This window comes from Mauremys mutica, chromosome 7 (genome assembly GCF_020497125.1).
Source record: "Mauremys mutica isolate MM-2020 ecotype Southern chromosome 7, ASM2049712v1, whole genome shotgun sequence".
In the NCBI taxonomy this organism is placed as follows: domain Eukaryota; kingdom Metazoa; phylum Chordata; order Testudines; family Geoemydidae; genus Mauremys; species Mauremys mutica.
Window position 1 is genome coordinate 84,767,089 of NC_059078.1, and position 20,963 is coordinate 84,788,051.

At 40.2% G+C, this 20,963-nt stretch overlaps 1 protein-coding gene across 1 annotated transcript in view; it reads right to left on the minus strand.

Annotated features, from left to right (window-relative positions):
• Positions 1 to 20,963, minus strand: part of CTNNA3 (catenin alpha 3) — a 967,088-nt gene that overhangs the window by 910,336 nt on the left and 35,789 nt on the right. The window contains exon 5 of the mRNA XM_045025624.1: positions 5,802 to 5,968. Within this exon, the coding sequence (XP_044881559.1) occupies positions 5,802 to 5,968 (167 nt within the window). The remainder of the gene's footprint in view (positions 1 to 5,801; positions 5,969 to 20,963) is intronic.

The following is a 20,963-nucleotide window of genomic DNA, read 5'->3' on the forward strand; positions in this document are numbered from 1 at the left end:
CATCACATTCTACTCCGACCAGCAGTGGCACAAATAGAAAAAAAATAAATACCAAAAAGAATGAAGCACAAGTCAACTGAGGTTACTCAAATCATTTTTACACTGCTTGGAACACTTTTAACGCTTAAGGAGGCAGGGAGGAGGAGGAGCAGATAATGATCTTCCCAAAGAAGCCTGGCTTCGCATGTAGCTTCTTGTTTCCTACCACTTTTCTTCCTCTTTCCTGGATAGTTTTAAATAAATCTAGGTCAGTGCTTTATCGATATTACTGAGTCTACTGAGAAGTGTGTGAAAAATATGTAAATGTAAACAGTAAATCTACAAACAAACAGGACAAGGAGAAGAAAGAAAGTATGCTGGATCAGCAGGATCTGAAATATATTAGAGGAAAGACAGGCTGGTGGGCTCTTTGAATAAAAATTCTTACCTTCTTGCTTTTCTCCTCTGATCAATAAGTTCAAAGTAATTCCACCAGTCTATTAATTCACTTAATTAAACAATATTGAGCATCACTTCTAAAGTGAATGGGGCTGAAAATGGACTGTTGAGTCAAAGGACTAGATGCATGGGACAAACTTTAGTCTGACCATATCATTCACAACAATGATGAAGTTATAGAGACGGTTAGGAGGCTCTGAATGCTGAAATAAGGGAAATAATGTTTAGGCGGTAGGTCAGAAAGGAGACATTTTGGCAAACATGGATTCCCTTACTATTGTTGATCAATGAAATAAATGAAGAAACTAAAGTGAAAAAATATCACCAATTGCTTCACTGGTAAAGCTTATTCATGCTTCATTTGTTCTGTGTGAGACACCCATAAAAGGTTTACTTTAGAAAAACAGTTCTCTAAAGTTGGTAAATAATACAGTCCTGTCCTCATCACTGATCAGCCAATGATGTAATCTTTCTTGTGTTTCAAGATCCAATTTTGTAGCCATGCAATATCATACTGAGTAACTTTAATGGATGGAGTTTCTGTGAAACCAATATAAACAATCCCTCCAGCTTAGAGAATGCTCCATTTCTTTTGCATGTGTATCCTTATTGTTTACATTGCTCCATGGTGTCATAAGGCTGCTGCCTCCACAATCAGCTGAAAGTAGTATCATGCCATCAGAGTACAATCAGTCACAGAGTTTGTGCTGATGTTGTAGTGTTGAGAGCTTTCTTGGATGGACTTTCTATGCAACCAGAGAAAAGAAATGAAATTCTTCCTTTTCATGTTACATATGCAGTTCCAATTAAGCTGATCTTACTAAAATCGGTTATTCTTCTGTCACCTACTTACTCATAATACTATATTGAAAACACAATAATTTGTTATGCAGTACATAGTATTGCTTATTCCAGCTAAACTCAGAATGACACATGAGACTCTGAGAGGATTTCTCTGGCAACTAATCATATTGCAGTTGTTTCTTTTCTCTTTTGTGTGCCATAATTTTCTAATAAAATTGAAGTTTAACAATACAGATTCATTTTCTGTAGTACAATGAGTGGAGAAACACTGCTTGCAGCATCCCATTTTACCAGAGAGAAGCTGGCTTTGAAATGTTCCATCAAACAGTGCGGTAACAAACCTAAATTCTACTGAGTGAGTAATACGATTAACTTTCAACATTTCTTCATTGTATGCATTTTATAAATAATCCATAAAAATATATGGATTCCATGCAACATAATTCAGATAATACAATAAATATGTAACTGGGAACTGATCCTTTCATGATGCTGGCCTATTTTCTTTCATTTTAATACATACAACAAATATTTCATTTCATTCATTCTGTACTGAATGATATAACCTTTAAAATTAATTTTGTTTCAATGATCAAACTCCTTGATTTTATTCTACAAAAATTAAAAAGCTCAGAGCCATGGAAATGAAAGGCAAAGAACTTTTTCATCTCCTCTCAAATGATTAATAACAGTTATACAACTCAGATCCTCATGAAGAAATAGGACAGTGTGTTAGAGCTATCTGTTTTAGAACAGGTTCAAAGAAAAACTTCTCAAGGCATATTTAAAAAGTATTGTATTTCTAAGATATATGCACTTGGAATATTTAAGATGACACAGCAAAGACAAAGTTTGCTTTCCATGCTGCAGAAACCTTGTGGAAACTAAATGTGTTTTGCTGGACCAGGTCCACACTGAATAAAATTTGAATTTTCTAAAGCAGTTCTAACATATAATAACTAAATACTTGGAGATGACCAAAAGCTGTTGTCACTTGATGGCTAATCAGTGGCATGTGTTAAAACTACTTGGTAGTCTCCGCCCATTTCCTAATGAATAAGTGTCAACATAAAAAGATGCCATTATAACTTGTTGGCTGACTCAGCAGACAGAGAATATACTATCTCCCTCTGGGACAAAGCCAAGGAATATTAGTTAGGCATTGTGGGGAATTTGTACTGCAATTTAATTTGTTCTGTGTGTTAATAATGTTGAAAACTGAATTCCTCTATCAATTTGGCAGCGTATATGAAAACTACATTTAAATAAAGGTGAAAGAAGACAATTTACATTTTTGTACAAATTCAGTTTTTCCAAAAAATTCTTTGTCATTTTATGATTTTTCAATAATTGTTAGTTCTTTCTCCCCAGTGAAAATCATATAGTGACTCAGAGTTGTTAAAAAAAATCTATACCCAAGAATACCACCAGATTTTAGTTATTATTTGTCTTAAGAGCACTAAAAATGTTTAAGAAGGGTTCCTTTAAGATTATCAAAACATTTTCTTATATAAAAGTGTAGGGGACCAACAGGGTACTGGCTCTTTAAGACCAGAGGGGTTCATGAGAGAGGCCATTTATCCCATTCCACATGTCCAGGGAGGCAGACAAAGGCAATAACTGGAAGAGAGGAAGATGATCTCGGGGAGCAATCAGTGTGTGGGAGAGGAAATGTACAGGGCCATCCCGTACCAAATTCTTTAAAGGCCCCAGGAGCTTTGCTGAGTGGGTGGGGTAAGGCTCCCCTCTCCCCCAGATAGTGCAGACAGGTGCTTGGGATTATTAGATCCACCTGGACAAGATCAAGAGACTGATTAGGGACTGGGTGGCTGACTCAAAATGAGACTCCAAGCCCAGTCAAGGAGGAAGAAATCAGCAAGAGGGTTTTGAAACCCCTAAACCTGAGGGGAGACTTTACAGGCCAAGGAGACCAGGATTTGAAGTACAGTCCTAGAAGGAGTGCTGAGAAACCCTAAAATTGGGGGAGAGGGCAAAAGGGGATCTTTGGAGAGCCAGATGGTATTAAATACATAAGACTCCAAGTAAAGACTCAGGGTGTGTATAAGTTATTTTTGGAACCACAAAGGGAAACTGAAACAGTGCCACCTTAGGTTACAAGGGTGCACCTGGGATGGCACCTGGGTACAAAGACTATTGATGAAAAGTGTCAAGACAAGAAAAATTTTAATAAATATTATTATTAAGACCACTTTCAACACTCTAAACTGGCAAACTTCATACAAATATAGTATATGCTGTAGGATCATGGCAGGCACCATGGCTTAGCTGGCTAAAGCACCTGCCTAGCAAACAGGAGATTGTGGGTTCATTTCCCAGCAGTGCCTTAGTGTATAATTTCGGGGGGAGGGATAGCTCAGTGGTTTGAGCATTGGCCTGCTAAACCCAGGGTCGTGAGCTCAATCCTTGAGGGGGCCATTTAGGGATCTGGGGCAAAAATCTGTCTGGGGATTGGTCCTGCTTTGAGCAGGGGGTTGGACTAGATGGCCTCCTCAGGTCCCTTCCAATCCTGATATCCTATGATTCTATAGATATTTCTATACCAGATCAAGCCAATGGTCCAGCCAGCATGTCTCCAACAACTGCCAATGCTGGATGCATCAAAGAAAACATTAAAATCTCCATGATGCCTTTCACAGTGAGACACTGAAGTCCATGGGTCTACCTGTGGAGTAAGGTGTGACTCTGTATGGGCAGCCTGGAGGTCAGTCATGAAGTCACAGAGGTCATGGAAAGTCACTGAATCAATGACTTCCGCAATCTCTGTGACAGACATGGAGCCCTAAACACGAGCTACCAAAGACATGCACTGAGCCAGGGGGGGGAAAAAAGAAGCTCCAGGAAAAGAATCTGAAAGAACTATATGTAATTAGCCTACAAAATATATTTAAGCAACATGATACTGGTAACTGTTTAAGTATTGGAAGTCACAAAGCAAAAACTGGGAGAAAAGCTCTTTACACAGGATACTAGTATTAAAACAGGTACTAATGGAATTAATTGAAAGAATGAATCTAGCTTATCTAATAGCATAGCATCTTGACATTAAGATCAACAAATGGGTGGAACAATTTGCCTAATGAGGCAATAATAGCACATTACTAAGCATCTTTAAGCAGACATTAAAAGTAAGAAAATAGAATAAGGCTCTCTATCCTTGATGTAGGGGTCAAAAAATGATGATACAAGAGGCCCCCCTCCAAAACTCATCATCTGATGCTATGATGAGTATTACTGAAGTACCTTATTCACTTGTTTAAAAAAGGAAAGTTATTAAGCACTTTTTCCACTGTTCCGCCTTGAAGGGTAGTCTAAATTGGAGGGGGGGGGGTAAATCTTGAGTTTATTGATTGCCAGTTAACTTGAGTTAGCTAGCATGTTGGCACATGCTAACTCAGCAAACAAGATGCTCAGTTTTACTGCCACAAATATAAAGGAATTCAAAGTCATATGCGTGACTAGTCACAAGAACTGAGGGCAAGGCCTGGTACCAACAGTGAAAGGAAAGAGAAAAGGTGGCTTATCCAGCCACCTGGGGATTCCCCTCTGAAAAGGAAGCATAAATGCTATAAAGCCAGCTCTGTACTACCAATCCCTTCTGGTCTTGGCAAAGCGCACGGCTGCAGTAGAAGAGGTATGGCCAGAGCAAAAGTGCACTCTGGTAATATCTGACTGCTGGAATGGTCCCTTGGGAGCTGCTGAAGCTGGGTGATAATTAGAGCTGCCCTGAGGCATCTCTAACTTGTGACACAGCCAAACAACCCCAGGATAGGGCATGTGTGTGTTTAAGGGGGCACCTTTGCCCAACCTCATTCATTGCTACCTGAAAAATGCATGTTGAAATTGCACCTGGACTCATCCAGATAGGAAACAAAAATATGTAACTTATCTGACCATCACAATTATCAACACAGCTCTGATTTCAAATGTATGCCACCAACCTATAGTTCAAAAAGAACACCAGAAATGTATTAACTGAATACATTTCAACAAAGAAATTCAGGGAAATAATCTCAAAATATTCTGGAAGAAGAATTTTCTCATATTTAGCAGTAACCAATAAACCGGAAACAATGGCAGTTTTATAGTAACTTATAACGTTTCACATAATCAACTAGGGAATATAAAATAATGCAACTTAAAATGTCACTATAAGGGGTCTATATTTATTTCCTCTCAGTGGCTCCATATCAAATTTGTTCAGTTTACAGGATTTTTTCTAACTGCCAATTTCACCTAGTATCTGCATTGCATTTGGTCTCATGTACTTTCACCAATAAGAGACTTTTCAATTGTAACTGGGTTGCAAATTCTGTTGGTGATGTATGATTAAGAGGAGAAGCCAGCTCACTCTCCCACACCAGTGATTGTATTAGCTCTGCACAGTAGGAGGAGTAAAAAGTGATTACAAACTTTTTTGTGAAAAAATTAAACATATGTGACCTGATACACATATATGAAAAAAGTATGTTGCATCAGAAGGTGCCATTTGCAGTCACTTCTCTGACCAGTCATACTGAATTAGTGCAGATTCTACTCACCACTGTTAAATGTTGCAATAGGTAAACCACATCAATCATGTCTGCCAGAATCAGAAGTCTAGTGACAGCAGCCAGAAGGAATCGTGCTGCTTGAACAACAGCTTTCCTTTTAGGCAGATAACAGGGATCATTGGTAAATTCCCTTGCTGATGCACTTAAAGCTTCACCTGCAAAATAAAGCCACAAATTCTCTTAGGTTACATTCCAAAGCTGCAAATGTTAGGGAACATAATTTAACTGGATCAATTATTTGGCATATTGAAAATGTCAATTGAACTGGCATGTTGTTAATGCCTTACAAAGAGGATCATAGACAGTTCTCTCAGCTAACCCAGATCAAGCACAGGTGTTCTGTATGATGGGTGACACTTACCTGGCTTTGCAGTGCTGTGGAAGAAATGTACTGTGATGGGTTGGATCACAGAAACCCTCTTGGGAGCTGCCACCTGATGTGCCAAGACTACTTCTACCCAGGGCCAGCTCCAGACCCCAGCGCGCCAAGCGCGTGCTTGGGGCGGCATGCCGCGGGGGACGCTCTGCCTGTCACCGGCAGATGCTCAACTCCCAATGGGGTCTAAACCCAAATAAATCCGTTTTACCCTGTATAAAGCTTATGCAGGGTAAACTCATAAATTGTTCACCCTCTATAACACTGATAGAAAGATATGCACAGCTGTTTGCTTCCCCAGGTATTAATACATACTCTGGGTCAATTACTAAGTAAAAAGTGATTTTATTAAATACAGAAAGTAGGATTTAAGTGGCTCCAAGTAGTAACAGACAGAACAAAGTAAGTCACCAAGCAAAATAAAATAAAATGTGCAAATCTATGTCTAATCGAACTGAATACAGATAATCTCACTCTCAGAGATGCTTCAGTAAGTTTTTTCCTCAGACTGGACACCTTCCAGGCCTGGGCACAATTCTTTCCCCTGGTACAGCTCTTGTTCCAGCTCAGGTGGTAGCTAGGGAATTCTTCATGATGGCTCCTCTCTCCCCTTTGTTCTGTTCCACCCCTTTATATATCTTTTGCATAAGGAGGGAATCCTTTGTCCCTCTCTGGGTTTCCACCCCCTCCTTCTCAATGGAAAGACACCAGGTTAAAGATGGATTCCAGTTCAGGTGACATGATCACATGTCACTGCAAGACTTCATTGCCCACTTACCAACACACACGTATATAGGAAGACTTACAGGTAAAACACACCAATCTGCAGACAATTGTTCTGGTTAATGAGAAGTCATTAAGATTCCAAACCACCATTAATGGCCCACATTTTGCATAATTACAATAGGCCCTCAGAGTTATATTTCATATTTCTAGTTTCAGATACGAGAGTGGTACATTTATACAAATAGGATGATCATACTCAGTAGATTATAAGCTTTGTAATGATACCTTACAAGAGACCTTTTGCATGAAGCATATTCCAGTTACATTATATTCACTCATTAGCATATTTTTATAAAATCATATAGACTACAATGTTACAATGTTCCGTGGAGATATTTTAAATACTATGAGAGAGAGGGCTCCCTCACAGAACACCACTGTAATCTAAGGGAAAGAGCACTGGAAGCCAGAAGGCCATGAGTTCTAAGTTTCTCTCTTCTACTTACTGATGTTCATATTTGTGAACTTTGAAATCCTTACTGCTGATCAATGGCTCATACCCTGATCATGGGGGGGCTGAATTTTCATACACTCAGGTCACACTGCCTCTCAGACAGAATGTGCCAGATCTATGTGTTGTAATCACTGCTTTTGCCATTAGACCACACTCCCCTCCAACAGCAGGAACAGAACCCAGGAATCTGGAAGGCCAACATTTTTCTGCTCTATAGAAAGTTATTGCATAATCCCTGGGTAAAGTGTGGGTCACATTCTCCTCTAGGAGCTGGTCCACAGAAGATGAGACACCTTTAGTTTAAGTGGGAAAGATCTATACAGAGAATTTGAAGATCCTGACTTAAAATCCCGCTATCAAACACATGCAGGAAATCTCTTTTATGTTTGCAAATAATGAATTTTTGTTTTTTTAGTTTTCTTCTTAAACTGTTATTTTAAATTGACACATGCATCAATCAAATCAAATGTGTGCAAACGACAAACTCTATCATACATCATCTAGATAACCAAAACTATCATCTAACCTAATGCCAGTCATAACCCCCTCCATAACAGCAACATTCACTGTGTACCAATCCTGATGGAATAGGTCAGCTTGCTCCTGGTTTAATTAGCCCTGCCCTACGACGCCTGTGCTGGTTATAAGACTTAAAAAGGGAGGAAGCCCAGCAATTTGGGGCTGGTGGTGGAGAAGAGCAGTTAAACTGGATAGAAGAGCTAGTTCCCATGGCAGGTCCCTGGAACAAGAAGCCAAGGTCAAGGGAGGCAGACCTGGGGCTGGTGTTCCACAAAGAGAACAGGGAACTGAAGAGAAGCCAAGGAGGGGTGGAAGACCATTGTGTTTTAGTGGAACCTGGACTTTCAGGAGGGAAAAGCCTGGAAAATCAGTGACATATGAATAGTGAGGAGAATCTGCTCAACATTTTAGATGTCTATACACAAATCCAAGGAGCATGAGGTATAAAAGCAGGAACTGGAAGTATTAGTACATAACCTAAATTATTACTTAATGGCATCACTGAGACTTGGTGAGATAAGTCTCCTGGCTGGAATACTGGTATAGAAGGGATAGCTTATTTTAGTTCAGGAAGAACAGGAAGGGGGAAAAGGGAGTTGATGTTGCATTGTACATCAAGAATATATACACTTGTTCTGAGGTCCAGAAAAAAAAAAGGCAAACCAGATGACAGTCTTTGGGTGAAAGTAGGAGGTGTGGGGGCCAGAGGCCTCCTAGCGGGCAGCTGAATGGACACTAGCAAGGCTCTAGCCTCCTGCCCTTTTGATCACCCTTCCCCTGTGTGTTAACGATGGGGCAGGGCTGACCCAAGAGAGAAGGGCTTTATAGACAGGCACTAAGCAACCAAGGGGAGCTAGCAAACAGGAGAGTGTGAGAGGGAGGCTTTAGGAGGGGGAAAGTATAAAAATCAGCATGTTTCAAAAAGCCCACAGAGCCAGTGACAACACTGCTCTTTGCTCCACCTCCTGTGCCTATATCCAGACCAGGAACCTAACCATGGATGCCTTTACCCAGGCCCTGCTGTGGATTTGCAGAGACTGTGGCCTTCGTTTCCCTGTTACATCCAGTGGGAAAGGTGCCTTCTGGTAGAATCTCTCAGGAAGCAGGTGAGAGCTACAGGAGGTGGTGGCTAGGGTGAGGAGCATCCATGCACATGAGGAATTAACTGAAAATATGCATACGGTGCTCGCCAAGGTGGAGGAAGAAATCCATCTGGAGAGGACTGCAGTAGTGCCACCATGGGAGGAGGAAATGGCTCCTTCACAGAGAGGAGGCTGGCTGCTGGTTACTTCTGGCAGTAGACACCACTCAATCCCTGATCCCAAAACTGCTCCAAATTAAATGAGGGTCAGCAATATAATACTGTTGCAAAAAAAACCACCCAAACATCATTATGGAATGTATTAGCAGGAGTGTTGTAAGTAAGACATGAGAAGTAATTTTTCCACTCTACTCAACACTGGTGAGTCCTCACCTGGGATACTGAGTCCAGTTTTTGGCACCATGATTTAGGAAAGACATGAACAAATTGGAGAGAGAGTCCAGAGAAGAGCAACAATAGTGAGAAAAGGTTTAGAAAACCTGACCTATGAAAAAAGGTTAAAAACCTGGGCATGTTTAGTATTGAGAAAAGAAGACTGAGGAAGGACCTAATAACAGTCTTCAAAAATGTTAAGGACTGTTATAAAGAGAATGTGATCAATAGTTCTCCATGTCCACTGAAGATAGGGTGAGAAGTAATGGGCTTAATATATAGGAAGAGAAATTTAGGTTAGAGTTTTTTCCTAATATCTACCTATGAATATAAGGCGGCTCTGGAATACTCTCCCAAGTAAGGTTGTGGAATCCCCCTCATTGGAGCTTTTTAAGAATAGGTTGGACAGGCACCTGTTAGGGATGGTCTAGATATACTTAGTCCTGCATCAATGCAGGGGGCTGGACCAAATGACCTCTCAAGGTCCTTCTGGCGATTCTATAAGAACTGTGAGTTGAGCCCAGGAGGGGAAATCTTTTTATGCTAACTTGGAACAATTGTTGAAGGTGGTGTTTATTTTGGGCTGTTGTGTACCCTGGAAGGGGACTGAACTTTTATGTGGCCTGGCTAAGACCCAGATGGAGGTAACCAACAGAAGGAGGTGACCAAGGGAAAGATCCAGCAGGTCCACATCCAATCACAAGGAAACACTGTCCTGTGAGTTGCTTCTGTGCACATGGGGCTTATTCTGGGGCAGGATCCTAGGACACCCTGTTCACGTAAAACCTCGTTTTGCTGAAGCTTTTGGATGTATCTGAAACCTTTAAAGAAAAAGTATTGGGGTTTTATTATACTACTAAGACAACACACTTGTGAGCTACTGTGCATACAAATTGAGCAATGCAGGTGCAAGGAATAAAATCCCAGGATACAGGAAAATATTGGACTGGTGTGTGTTATTACATCAGTCAATGGAACTTTAGTACTTCCTCTGCTCAGTATTACATCATTATGAGCTACCTTGTGCATTTAATACACCACCCTAGCCAGGTTGTGGGAGTCTCAGCATGAATTTCAGGCAACTCGGCCTATTGCAGAGAGAGTTTGCCACCTTTTTTCAAGGTAAAGCATACGTCTCCCTCCATTCCTAACCATATCTAGTAGATGGGTCCATGGCCTTGCCCTCACACCCTGTTCCCTTGAGGAAGGCTAGCACTGCAAGAACATAGGAAAGCATAGTGCCTGTGCTCTCCAGCCTTTCAGACTCAGTCAGACACAATGATTTAATCTACAATGGCATTTTTCTTAAATTTCTCCCAATTTGCACTGCCATTAGTGTAGCTCTACGAGTAGAAGCAACAATAAAAGCACTAAAAAATAAGTCCCTTATAGCTTTATCACTGTCATCCTTACCCATTCTGAGCAGATTTGATGGAATAGTGGCAAAAATGCCAGCAATCAGTTTACACTAGCGCTTCCACCTTTGCTATCACACGTTCTTTTAGCAGTAGTGCAGCTCTGGGAGAATTTAAGAAAAATGCCAACATGGAAACATCTAATCTCACACTCTGTAGCTGAACTGGAAAATCCTTGCTGTAGAAGGTCAGAGGGTTATAACATTCTGCCCACTAAAATGCTCTACATCAGCAGAAGCTAAAGCCAGATCAGAAATCCTAAAATTAATAGTTTTGCTAGCTAAAATGATACCATTAAAGGTAAGTGTAGCCTATTAAGAGACTACAAATACTTGAAGGAAATTCTTGATGTGTCAAATGGCTGTTTATTTTAAAGATGCCTTTAGAAATACTGGCTAGTCTTAAGTGTAAACAAGCTGGTACTTTAAATGTCTATGATCTTGTTCTATAATATGCCAAGAGTGCTAATAATATTACTTTAACCATGAGAATACAAGAATCAGTGTCTGTTCCCTACTGACATTTGGAATCCTGAGTAGAGGAGAATCTTTGAGATTCCTAGTGTTTAGAGTTATGTATCACAACTCACTAATGTCATTACCTGTATCTAAAAAGGTGTTATGTAAGTTAATAGAAAACCAATAAACAGACTGATCATTTTTATTGTGTGGTGTAAATACAGAGGACAAATTCAAAATTGATAATTTCCAATAGGTTTATAAAGTGCATCTGCCAGTCAGGGCTAAAGTTACCCCATCCTAGACAAAGGAATGTGGTTCTGCCACATGGAAGGTATTTCCAAGATACATTGAGACAATAGGAATACAATTGACATAGAAAGTAAACAAGACCATCAAGTCAACAAAGGGAGGAGATAACCACTCAGAACCACAGCAGAGGGAAGAAATTGCAGGAAACAGATGAATCTGCATTTTAGCAAAAATCTGCAGGAAAAGAAACCAGTATACTCTATGTAGCCTTCCCCACACTTGAATGAAATTTACTCTGGGGGGTAATATTCAAAAGAATCCATTTGAAAGGTTCAGTGGACTATAAAAGAAGACAGCCAGTTATCTTTCACCTCAGAAGACAAAGGAACCAAGTACTTTATGGAGATCCTGGCCAGAGGGATTGGTCAGGCATCTTGCTCAAAGGTAGCATGATGAGAATCTTACCTTGAACCAAGAGTGTAGTTTTGTTAAGTCTTAGCCTCTAGAAAGTGTTTTTCACTTTATGTGCTTGTAACCATTTCTAACTATCCGCTATACTAGAACTCAATTCAGATCCTATTTCCTTTAGTCAGAAAACTTGTTTTACTTTTGATCTAAACCAATCCAGTCCTGTGTTTAATTTAAAGTGAATGTTAACTCAGTCAATGTGGCAAGCTGCTGGGTATTGTTCCTTTAAAAGAACAAATGAAGCTTAATATCTTTGATAGGCCCGGGAGAGGGCTGAACATTGCAGAACACGTGGTTTTGGGAAAATTCAGGACTGGGGTATGTTGGAGTCATCTTGCCAGGTGTAACTAAGGGGCCAGAGTGTGGCAATAGTGTAACAAGCAGGCTGTTGCAATCCAGATTGCAGAATCAGAGCTGCTTAATACACAGGCACACAGTACATGCTTGTATGGTGGCTGGAAGCATGCTGACAAGAGCTGCAGCAGAGTATTCTGAGGCACTCAGAGTTACACGGCAGCCTGGAGGATACTCCAAAACATGACACACGCAACGAGGGCTCGTGAGTGCATATAATAAAGAACTACAGCATAGTTATAGAAATACAGGCTGCGTTCCTCCAATCACTTCTGTAAATAAATAGTCCTTTTTCCTATCATCAGAATAAATGGTTTGAGTAAGCACTACTTATGTGAGTAAGGATTTGCAGGACTAAGTCCATATGGGATCCAATTTTACAAGAGGACAAAACTGCTGTTGACTTCACTAGAAGTTTCACCTGGGTAGGGACTGAGCAAGAGCTACAGCAGTAAGCCAAATATGTGCTAACGTGCTCCATGCCAACACTTAAAAAGTTACTGGCCTGATTTTCAGAAGTGTTCAGCATCCAGCCAATGGGAGGTACAGGTACTCAGCATCTTTGAAAATCACACACTATACCGTGCTCTTGAATTATACTATTTTGCTCTTGGATTAAAAGGTCAGAATTTCCTTGGAGTATATGTAAAGAGAAAAAATCACTAGGAATCATTTCTCTCCCTTTATTTATGTACTTTATAAGCTGATATTTTAAGATAATTCATATTTCAATATATTATTCAATATTTATCTTAGCTTCAAAATATCTTTTCCAATTAGAAATACCTTGAAGATAATACATTTGACATTACACAGAATTTGCCATCTCTTCTTTACCTACTGTCCTTAAAATGAAACCCTTTATCATTTAAAAATAGGCAAAAAAAATTCTTCACTTAGGGACCAGTTCTGTAGAGAACAAGTGTTCATTAAAGTTGTATATTATAAACAGAAAGTGAAGCTTGCTTATAGTTAGGGCCCTACCAAACTCATGGTCCATTTTGGTCAATTTCACAGTCTTAGGATTGTAAAAATCATACATTTCATGATTTCAGCTATTTAAATCTGAAATTTCATGGTGTTGTGATTGTAGGGGTCTTGGAGTTGGAGGGGGTCACAAGATTATTGTAGGGGGGTAGCAGTACTGCTACCCTTACTTCTGCACTGCTGCTGGTGGGGGACTTCTTTCAGAGCTGAGTGCTCAGCCAACAGCCACCCTTCTTCAGCCACCCAGCTCTGAAGGCAGTGCAGAAGTAAGGGTGGCAATACCATGAGCCCCTTAAAATAACCTTGCAAACCCCTGTAATTCCATTTTGGGTCAGGACCCCCAATTTGAGAAACACTGGCCTCCCCTATGAAATCAGTATAGTGTAGGGTAAAAGCACACAAGACCAGATTTCATGAGGGGAGACTCGATTTCACAGTCTGTAATGTGTTTTTCATGGCTGTGAATTTGATAGGACCCTACTTATTGTTAGTTCAGTTTAGTGAAATTTTAATTCTAGGGTGAAGTTCAGTTCAGCATGAAATTCAGCCCTATGTACTGAACTAAAATCTTTCTACCTGCACAGAAATTTGTCTCATTTTAAAATGTGTTCTCACTGTTTTCCAGTTACATATTTAACATATATATTCAAATAAAAAAAAGTCACACTAATTTCTGATGTGGTTTTGGTATCTGCAACCTCAAGAACTACCAGAGCAAAAAACCCAGGCGTACCATATTTTCAGATAATATAAAGAATTACAGTAGAACCTCAGAGTTACGAACTAACCAGTTAACCACACACCTCATTTGGAACCGGAAGTATGCAATCAGGCAGCAGCAGGGGGAAAAAAGGCAAATACAGTACAGTACTGTGTTAAACCTAAATTACTAAAAAAATATATATATAAAAGGAAAGCAGCATTTTTCTTCTCCATTAGTAAAGTTTCAAAGCTGTATTAAATCAATGTTCAGTATAAACTTCTGAAAGAACAACCATAATGTTTTGTTCAGAGTTACGACCAACCTCCTTTCCCAAGGTGTTCATAACTGAGGTTCTACTGTAAATCTGTACTTTTACCAGTTGGTGAAATACTGTATCCCAGCTGTTCAAATCAAGTCAGGAAAATTAGTGCTTCTCATAATCTGTAAGAAACACTTCTCCAGACCAGTAGTAATGCTTTCTGGACTGATGATTGTTTCCAAGCATCAGATCAAGACCAATGATCAGAAAAAAGGAAGAGGCAGAAAACCTGTTCACATACACATTTATAGATGTATTCATTAGAACTGATTGCTGCAAAATGTGGATGATAATAGTTAAATCCTAATTATTTTTTTGATGATGTTTTAGTACAATAACTCTAGAAACTCAAGGTGAATTCATACGGAAATACTATGCATTAAAATCCCAGTGCACTGTAAACTAAACCCTTCTCATTTCATTTGTCTTGTGACTTCAGATAGAACAAACCTTTTGAAATTCTGAGAATGAGTAGTTTAAATGAATAATCTGACATGCTATCTCCGTTTTATTTTCATTCTATTTAACTGCTGCCCATTCACCTTGCCAATTACTGATGTTGAATATATTAAGTTTGACATTGTCTCTTTCAGGAGGTAAAAATACAAGTTAACATTACATCTTTATGTATTCATAATGTTTACACTATGTTAATTCATGCCATTACAACAGTCAGAGTTTAACACATTTGCACAAATACAGGAAACTGGTACATGCAGCATTTTAATACAATAGTAAAGTATAACAATACAGATTTATGGTCCAATTAAAATAAAAGGTTTGAATTTTAAACAGGTACCCACCTGGGTCTCCAAGGATTCATCCCCAAGTGAGGGTACAAACTACTGACAGAAATGAACATATATTTAGGGGCTTTTAAAAAAATGTTTTAAGTGTTTATGTTGAGGGGGAGAATAGTATGCAGTATAATTACTTGTTATACATTCACTTGTGAGGATGGCACTGGACCAGATTCACTATATGCTTTGTGCCACTCCAGCAAAGCAAAGCAGCCATAAATTTAGCTTAACTGGCGGGTTAAACTAGGTTTACAGCTGCTTTACATTATCAAAGCAGCCAAAGAGTAGCTGTGAATCTAGCCCATTATATTTAAGTAATGTATAAATGTTCTGTTAAATATTACACTGATATAAAGGAGAGGCGAGTCACTACACTGAGTCTGGTTTTCCAGTGACTTGCACCTCCCACATCAAGCAACTGCTGCAGCTTTGAAGAACTGTTGTTGAGAGCTAATAGGTTTAGTGGAGCACAACAGAGAATTTAGGGAAAAGATAAGAGGGAGAGAGAAAAGTTGATGATGGGAGGCAAGTGGGAGAGAGAAAGAGAAAATTGGTTGGAAAGGGGGAAATAATTGTGTTTGGTGGAAGAGGATGTATGATTAGTCAAGGATGAATGGTGAGTCAGTGGATTAATGACTGAGTGGGGGTAAGTGGTGGTTGAGTGGGTCAGGGAATGAGTTAGGGAGGTGTCAGAGTGTCTGAATGAGCTGACATAGGGAGCCACAAACAGCTCCCCAAATCCCTCTCACACAGAGGGTGGGTTTGTTTCCCCCATCACTCAGAATAACTCAGCCTGACATGCAAACAACTTGCCCAGCCTTGAGGTTATGCACATAAGACCAGGTATTCTGTGGGCTGAATAGGAACCTAAACCATTATTTTGTTGGAAAATTCAAGAGATTTTCCTAAGGGTAACAGAATTGAAACTGGAAGACCAATGATTTGAAATGCCCTTTGTCTTTTTAACTTAATGCTGTTTGTAAAATGTGCCAAATTACATGAATTTAGTTAAATATCTCGGCTTCCAATTTAAATGTAACAGTTAATCACTGCACAGAATTTTAGCAACCACGGTGCTTTGATGAAATATGGTATAAAACCAGGTTTGTAATTCATTCCTTATTCATTTCCAGGAGTTTTGTTTTTTTTAATCTCTACTCAGTGTGAGTCAGAGCTAGACAACCCCTTATAATACACAGAATATGATTTCAATGATTCCAGCCAAGCTTGAAAAAGTGAATGATGCTAGTATTTTCTCAACAGGAATCCAACTTGATGGTGAAGCTAGACTGTGACCCTGACAATACCACCATGTCACAATGTCTGGAATCGTTCATGACTGAGTGCCAAACTAAGAGCAGACTGTCGAAAAGCAAGGCTGACATCCCAAACCAGCTGTATGTTCCATAATTAGATTTTACCAAACCAGTAACAAATATGAGCTCCTGGATCACAACAACAGTCTTACTATGGAGTCAGTCGCCTTGGGCTCTCTAGTCTACCTAGTAATCCAGGCAAGCTGAACTAAGTGATAAACAGTCACTTACAAAGATCACAAAATATTCAGATTGCTCCCAGTCTCAAGAGACCAGTCATTTACCCGAGGTCAATTTGTACTTTAGATCTCACACCAAAGACAACACTTGTAAGCCAATCCTATAGTAAAACTAACTAAGGATTTATTAACTGAGGAGCTGGGCGGAAATGAGAGTTATTTACTGGTTAAAGCTGGCAACATATACACACAAATGAGTTACAGTGTATGGTTCCAAAAAGGTGACAAAGTTGTAGTAATCTGTCAGTACTGAAGAACTTTTAGGGCTAAACCAGATTGACCCTGGTGATCTCAGCTTTTGTTTCCTAGCTCCCTCCCTGTGAGTGTCCAAACAGCAAAGAGGGTTATTTTCATGTCAGCTATCTTTATTGCCTTCTTCCAGAATTTAAGCTGATGGGACGAGCTGTCTCGCATGAAGCACCTTTAAGGGTGTAAGAAGACCATCAACCCAATCTTTGTATCATATTGTTTCATGGTGGCCCACTTAATTTTGATAGTCTTTCTTTATGAAACTGCTGAGCTCCAGTTCATCTGCAAATTTGACACCATCAGCTCAGGATTAAACAAAGACTGTGAATGCTTGCCAACTACAGAACCAGTTTCTCCTCTCTTGGTTTTCACTCAACTGCTAGAACAGGGCCTCATCCTCCCTGATTGAACTAACTTCATTATCTCTAGCTTGCTTCTTGCTTGCATATATAAACCTGCCCCTGGAAATTTCCACCACTTGCATCTGAAGAAGTGGGTATTCACCCACGAAAGCTCATGCTGCAAAATGTCTGTTAGTCTATAAGGTGCCACAGGATTCTTTGCTGCTTTTACAGATCCAGACTAACACGGCTATCCCTCTGATCTTTATGGATGGGGGAAGCACTCTTTTGACCTGGACTGACAGGTTCAGAACAGGCATTTTTACAGTTACAAAGTAAACCTTACATATTACCTTATAGCATGGGATACAGATGTTACAAATAAGATTAATGCATGCAGCAACTGACAAGCATTTTATAGAGACTAAACATTTTAACACATCCCTGCAAGTCTAATACCTATCTTGAACAATACTAGCATACAGGTGAGCTGGTTTAGTTTCCAGCTATGAATTTGTCAGTGCTCACCTGATGCTTACAGCCTGGGCAAGAACTGGCACCTGGTCTGCCAGCATCACAAGCCACATGGACTTTTATTCATATTGAATCAAACCACTGACATGACAGTGAATGCATGAGAGCAGGCAGGTTCAAAAGCACCTAAAATATGTTACAATAGCTTAAGTGGTGTAACCAGCATCCTAGAAGCTTTCAGGAATAGTTCAAAGGGAGAGTTACTGGACCTAGATTGAGAGGGCCAAGAGGAATGGCTATAGAATGGAAGAGGAGCCAGAAAAAGAAGGTATGTGAGGCAAGAAAAGGAGATATGAGCAAGTAAAACAAGTAGTCGGAAGGACACCACACACACACACACACAAGCTATCCCACATACAGGGTGTTAAAAACTGTCCTAAAATGCAACAAGCAGCCAACAGCACCACACAATATCACCTCGCTCCTGCTTCACCATAATATGCCATAAAGATGGAGCAGCTGTTATTTCTCACTGCTTCCAATTGTCACCAACAATGAGAATGATTGCCAGCACAGAAACGATGACAATACCAAGCTGTGTGTAAATGTATGTGTGAACTTACACTAGGTGGGTCAGTAACAGAACAACTAGTGGTAAAAACACAGTCCAGCACCAGGCAGTAGTAGCACCCTTACTAAACCCTACCTTAGAGTAAGGATGTCAAAAAAGCAATGTGGAAAGACCCCAGGAAACAAAGCAACCATGAGTCTACCACGTTTTGCAGTTCACAGATAACTGACAGATCTGCTTGCCACTGGCTGGCTGTTAGCCAATGGCAAGCAGCACTCTGTCTGTCTGGGTTCCTATACAGTGCACAACAATGTCTGAGTGCTTCCCAAGAGATAACCAAAAATCAATTAGGACAGTGATCTAATACTCCTTCCGACAAGGCAGTCAAGACTAGAAGGGGTTTTCTTAGCTGTTTTAACCTACTTCCTTCTCTATCTCCTCCATCTGTTCCTACTACTTCTCTCCTCTGTCTTCCTGTAGATGTATAGGTCTGCTCTGCAGCACCCCCTACTGGTCCTTGTTAGCTCAGCAGCACCTGTCCTCTGTTTCCTTTCTCTCCAGGAATTTTAACATACAACCAGGGCTAGAGTCACATAATAAACCCCTTCTCAGGACTAGTTTATTAGCACATAATAATTATAAAACTGTCTTTTCCCATCCTCTCAATGAGACAGTCCAGGCAAACACAGTCTCTCTTCCCTCTAGTATCTTAAATTGCCCAGAACCAAACCATAAGCCTCATCCATCTTCCCTTTAGAGCCATAAGGATACTCAGGACCCTTCTCCTGGACTGCAGTCTCCCTAACTTCCAGGCTGGCTCCTTGAAGGCTTACTAGACTGCTTCTTTTAGGAGCTCCTCAGCTTTCTAGAAGGCCTTCAGCCCCTGATGATGCTCCGGTGCCCTCCTTTTAATCAATCAAATTAAGTTCAGGTGTAATGGCATCAACGCTGACTTAAGGGCCAGTCACCCCATAACACACCCCTTTTGCTTTTTCTCTCTCTCTTTTTTTTTGGGGAGGGGGGTCATATCCTATTTGTAGGTACAGCTGTGGGGAAGTGAAGTTGAAGGCAGTGAATTTGTAGTTATTCGTCTCTCCACCCACAAGGAGTTCCAAACAATTGGTCCGGTTGCCAAGGAAGTCCTGTCACCCACTCATGAATTTCATACTTGATGTTGACAACTTTATAGTTCCTGAGGAACATAGTTGTCAAGGGACCTCATCGTCTCAATGAGAGAGTTGCCCGCTGAGGTATGCGGGGCCAGTTACATGGAAGGCTTTGAAGATTAGCACCAAGACCTTGAATTTGTCCTGGTATTCCCTGAGAAGGCAATGTAATGAGCAAAGCACCAGGTTGATGGGCTCTTTACAGCTGGTCTTTCAGGTAGGTGGATTGCTGCAATCTGTATTAACTGAAGCTATTTTATTTTATATTTTTACATATATAGGCATAGTGAAGTGTGGTAGTCTAACCTGGAGGTCATAAAGGTATCACTGTGGGCAGTTCCATATCTGATACAGTCTTCTGGCTAATTGTGGATGGAGGAAAGCATTTTCGCTTTTCTCATTCTTTGTGTCCAGTAGCAGCAAGGTGTCTAGCAATACACCTATGCTGCACTCTGGTGTGACAATCTGAGGCCTTTGGTGGAGGATGAGATACTAGTTGATAGATCTTCAAAGTGTTTTTGCTTCCCACAAACATGTTCAACTTGCTCACGTTTCAGTTTCAGACAGTTGGAAAATGGTGCAAAAGGAAAAAGATGGGGACCCTCTGCATAATACTGGCATTTGATACCATGTAGTTTCCCACAACAGCTACATGTAGAGGTTAAAAAGATGTATACACCAGATGTCTGCTGCCACTCAGGCTTTCCAGCCCTGTTCAGACACCTGTTTGTTCTGTTGCATGGCAATTATTTAAATCCTTCACACTAGGAATCTCCACCTCCTCTCTGCAAACTGCTGGTTGCCTAATGTGTAATCATAACTGTGGGCCAGGTTTTTCATTACTTACATGGGGGTGCCTGATCCAATGTCCACTAGAGTCATTGGCATCTTTTTTTCCATTGACTCCTATCGACTTTGGATCAGGCCTTGGCTGTAGGAAAGGAGGTAAGAACAGAGATGGCTTTAAGCTACAATTATGCCCTGTGAATTCTGACCTGAGTGGGGATCCATATGAGTTCAGGGTCCACTAGTGCAGATCTCACTGCAGGAGCAGGGGGCCTGAGCTCTGTCTTATTTTGGGGGGCTTGTGGGGGAATAAGAGTACAGTATAAATCATAAGCCACTGTCCCATTCCTTTGAGCACATTTCTTTATGATACCATCTCCAGTTTTTCCTACAGCAATGAGTAATTTCTTTGAAATACCTTTTTTGAGTACAGTGAAATTGTTTCCTTGTGTATTTTCTTTGATAAGACACATTGTATAGGAAAATTCAAAATGTCAGATCCAGATTTTCTCATTTCTTTTCAAACAGTAACAGAACTATGCTATAGTTATTTCTAAGCGATTATGTTATTTATGACAAAGCTTATCTAAGAACCCACTTGTGACATGATAGCAGCTAAACACATGCGCCATCAACATGGCAA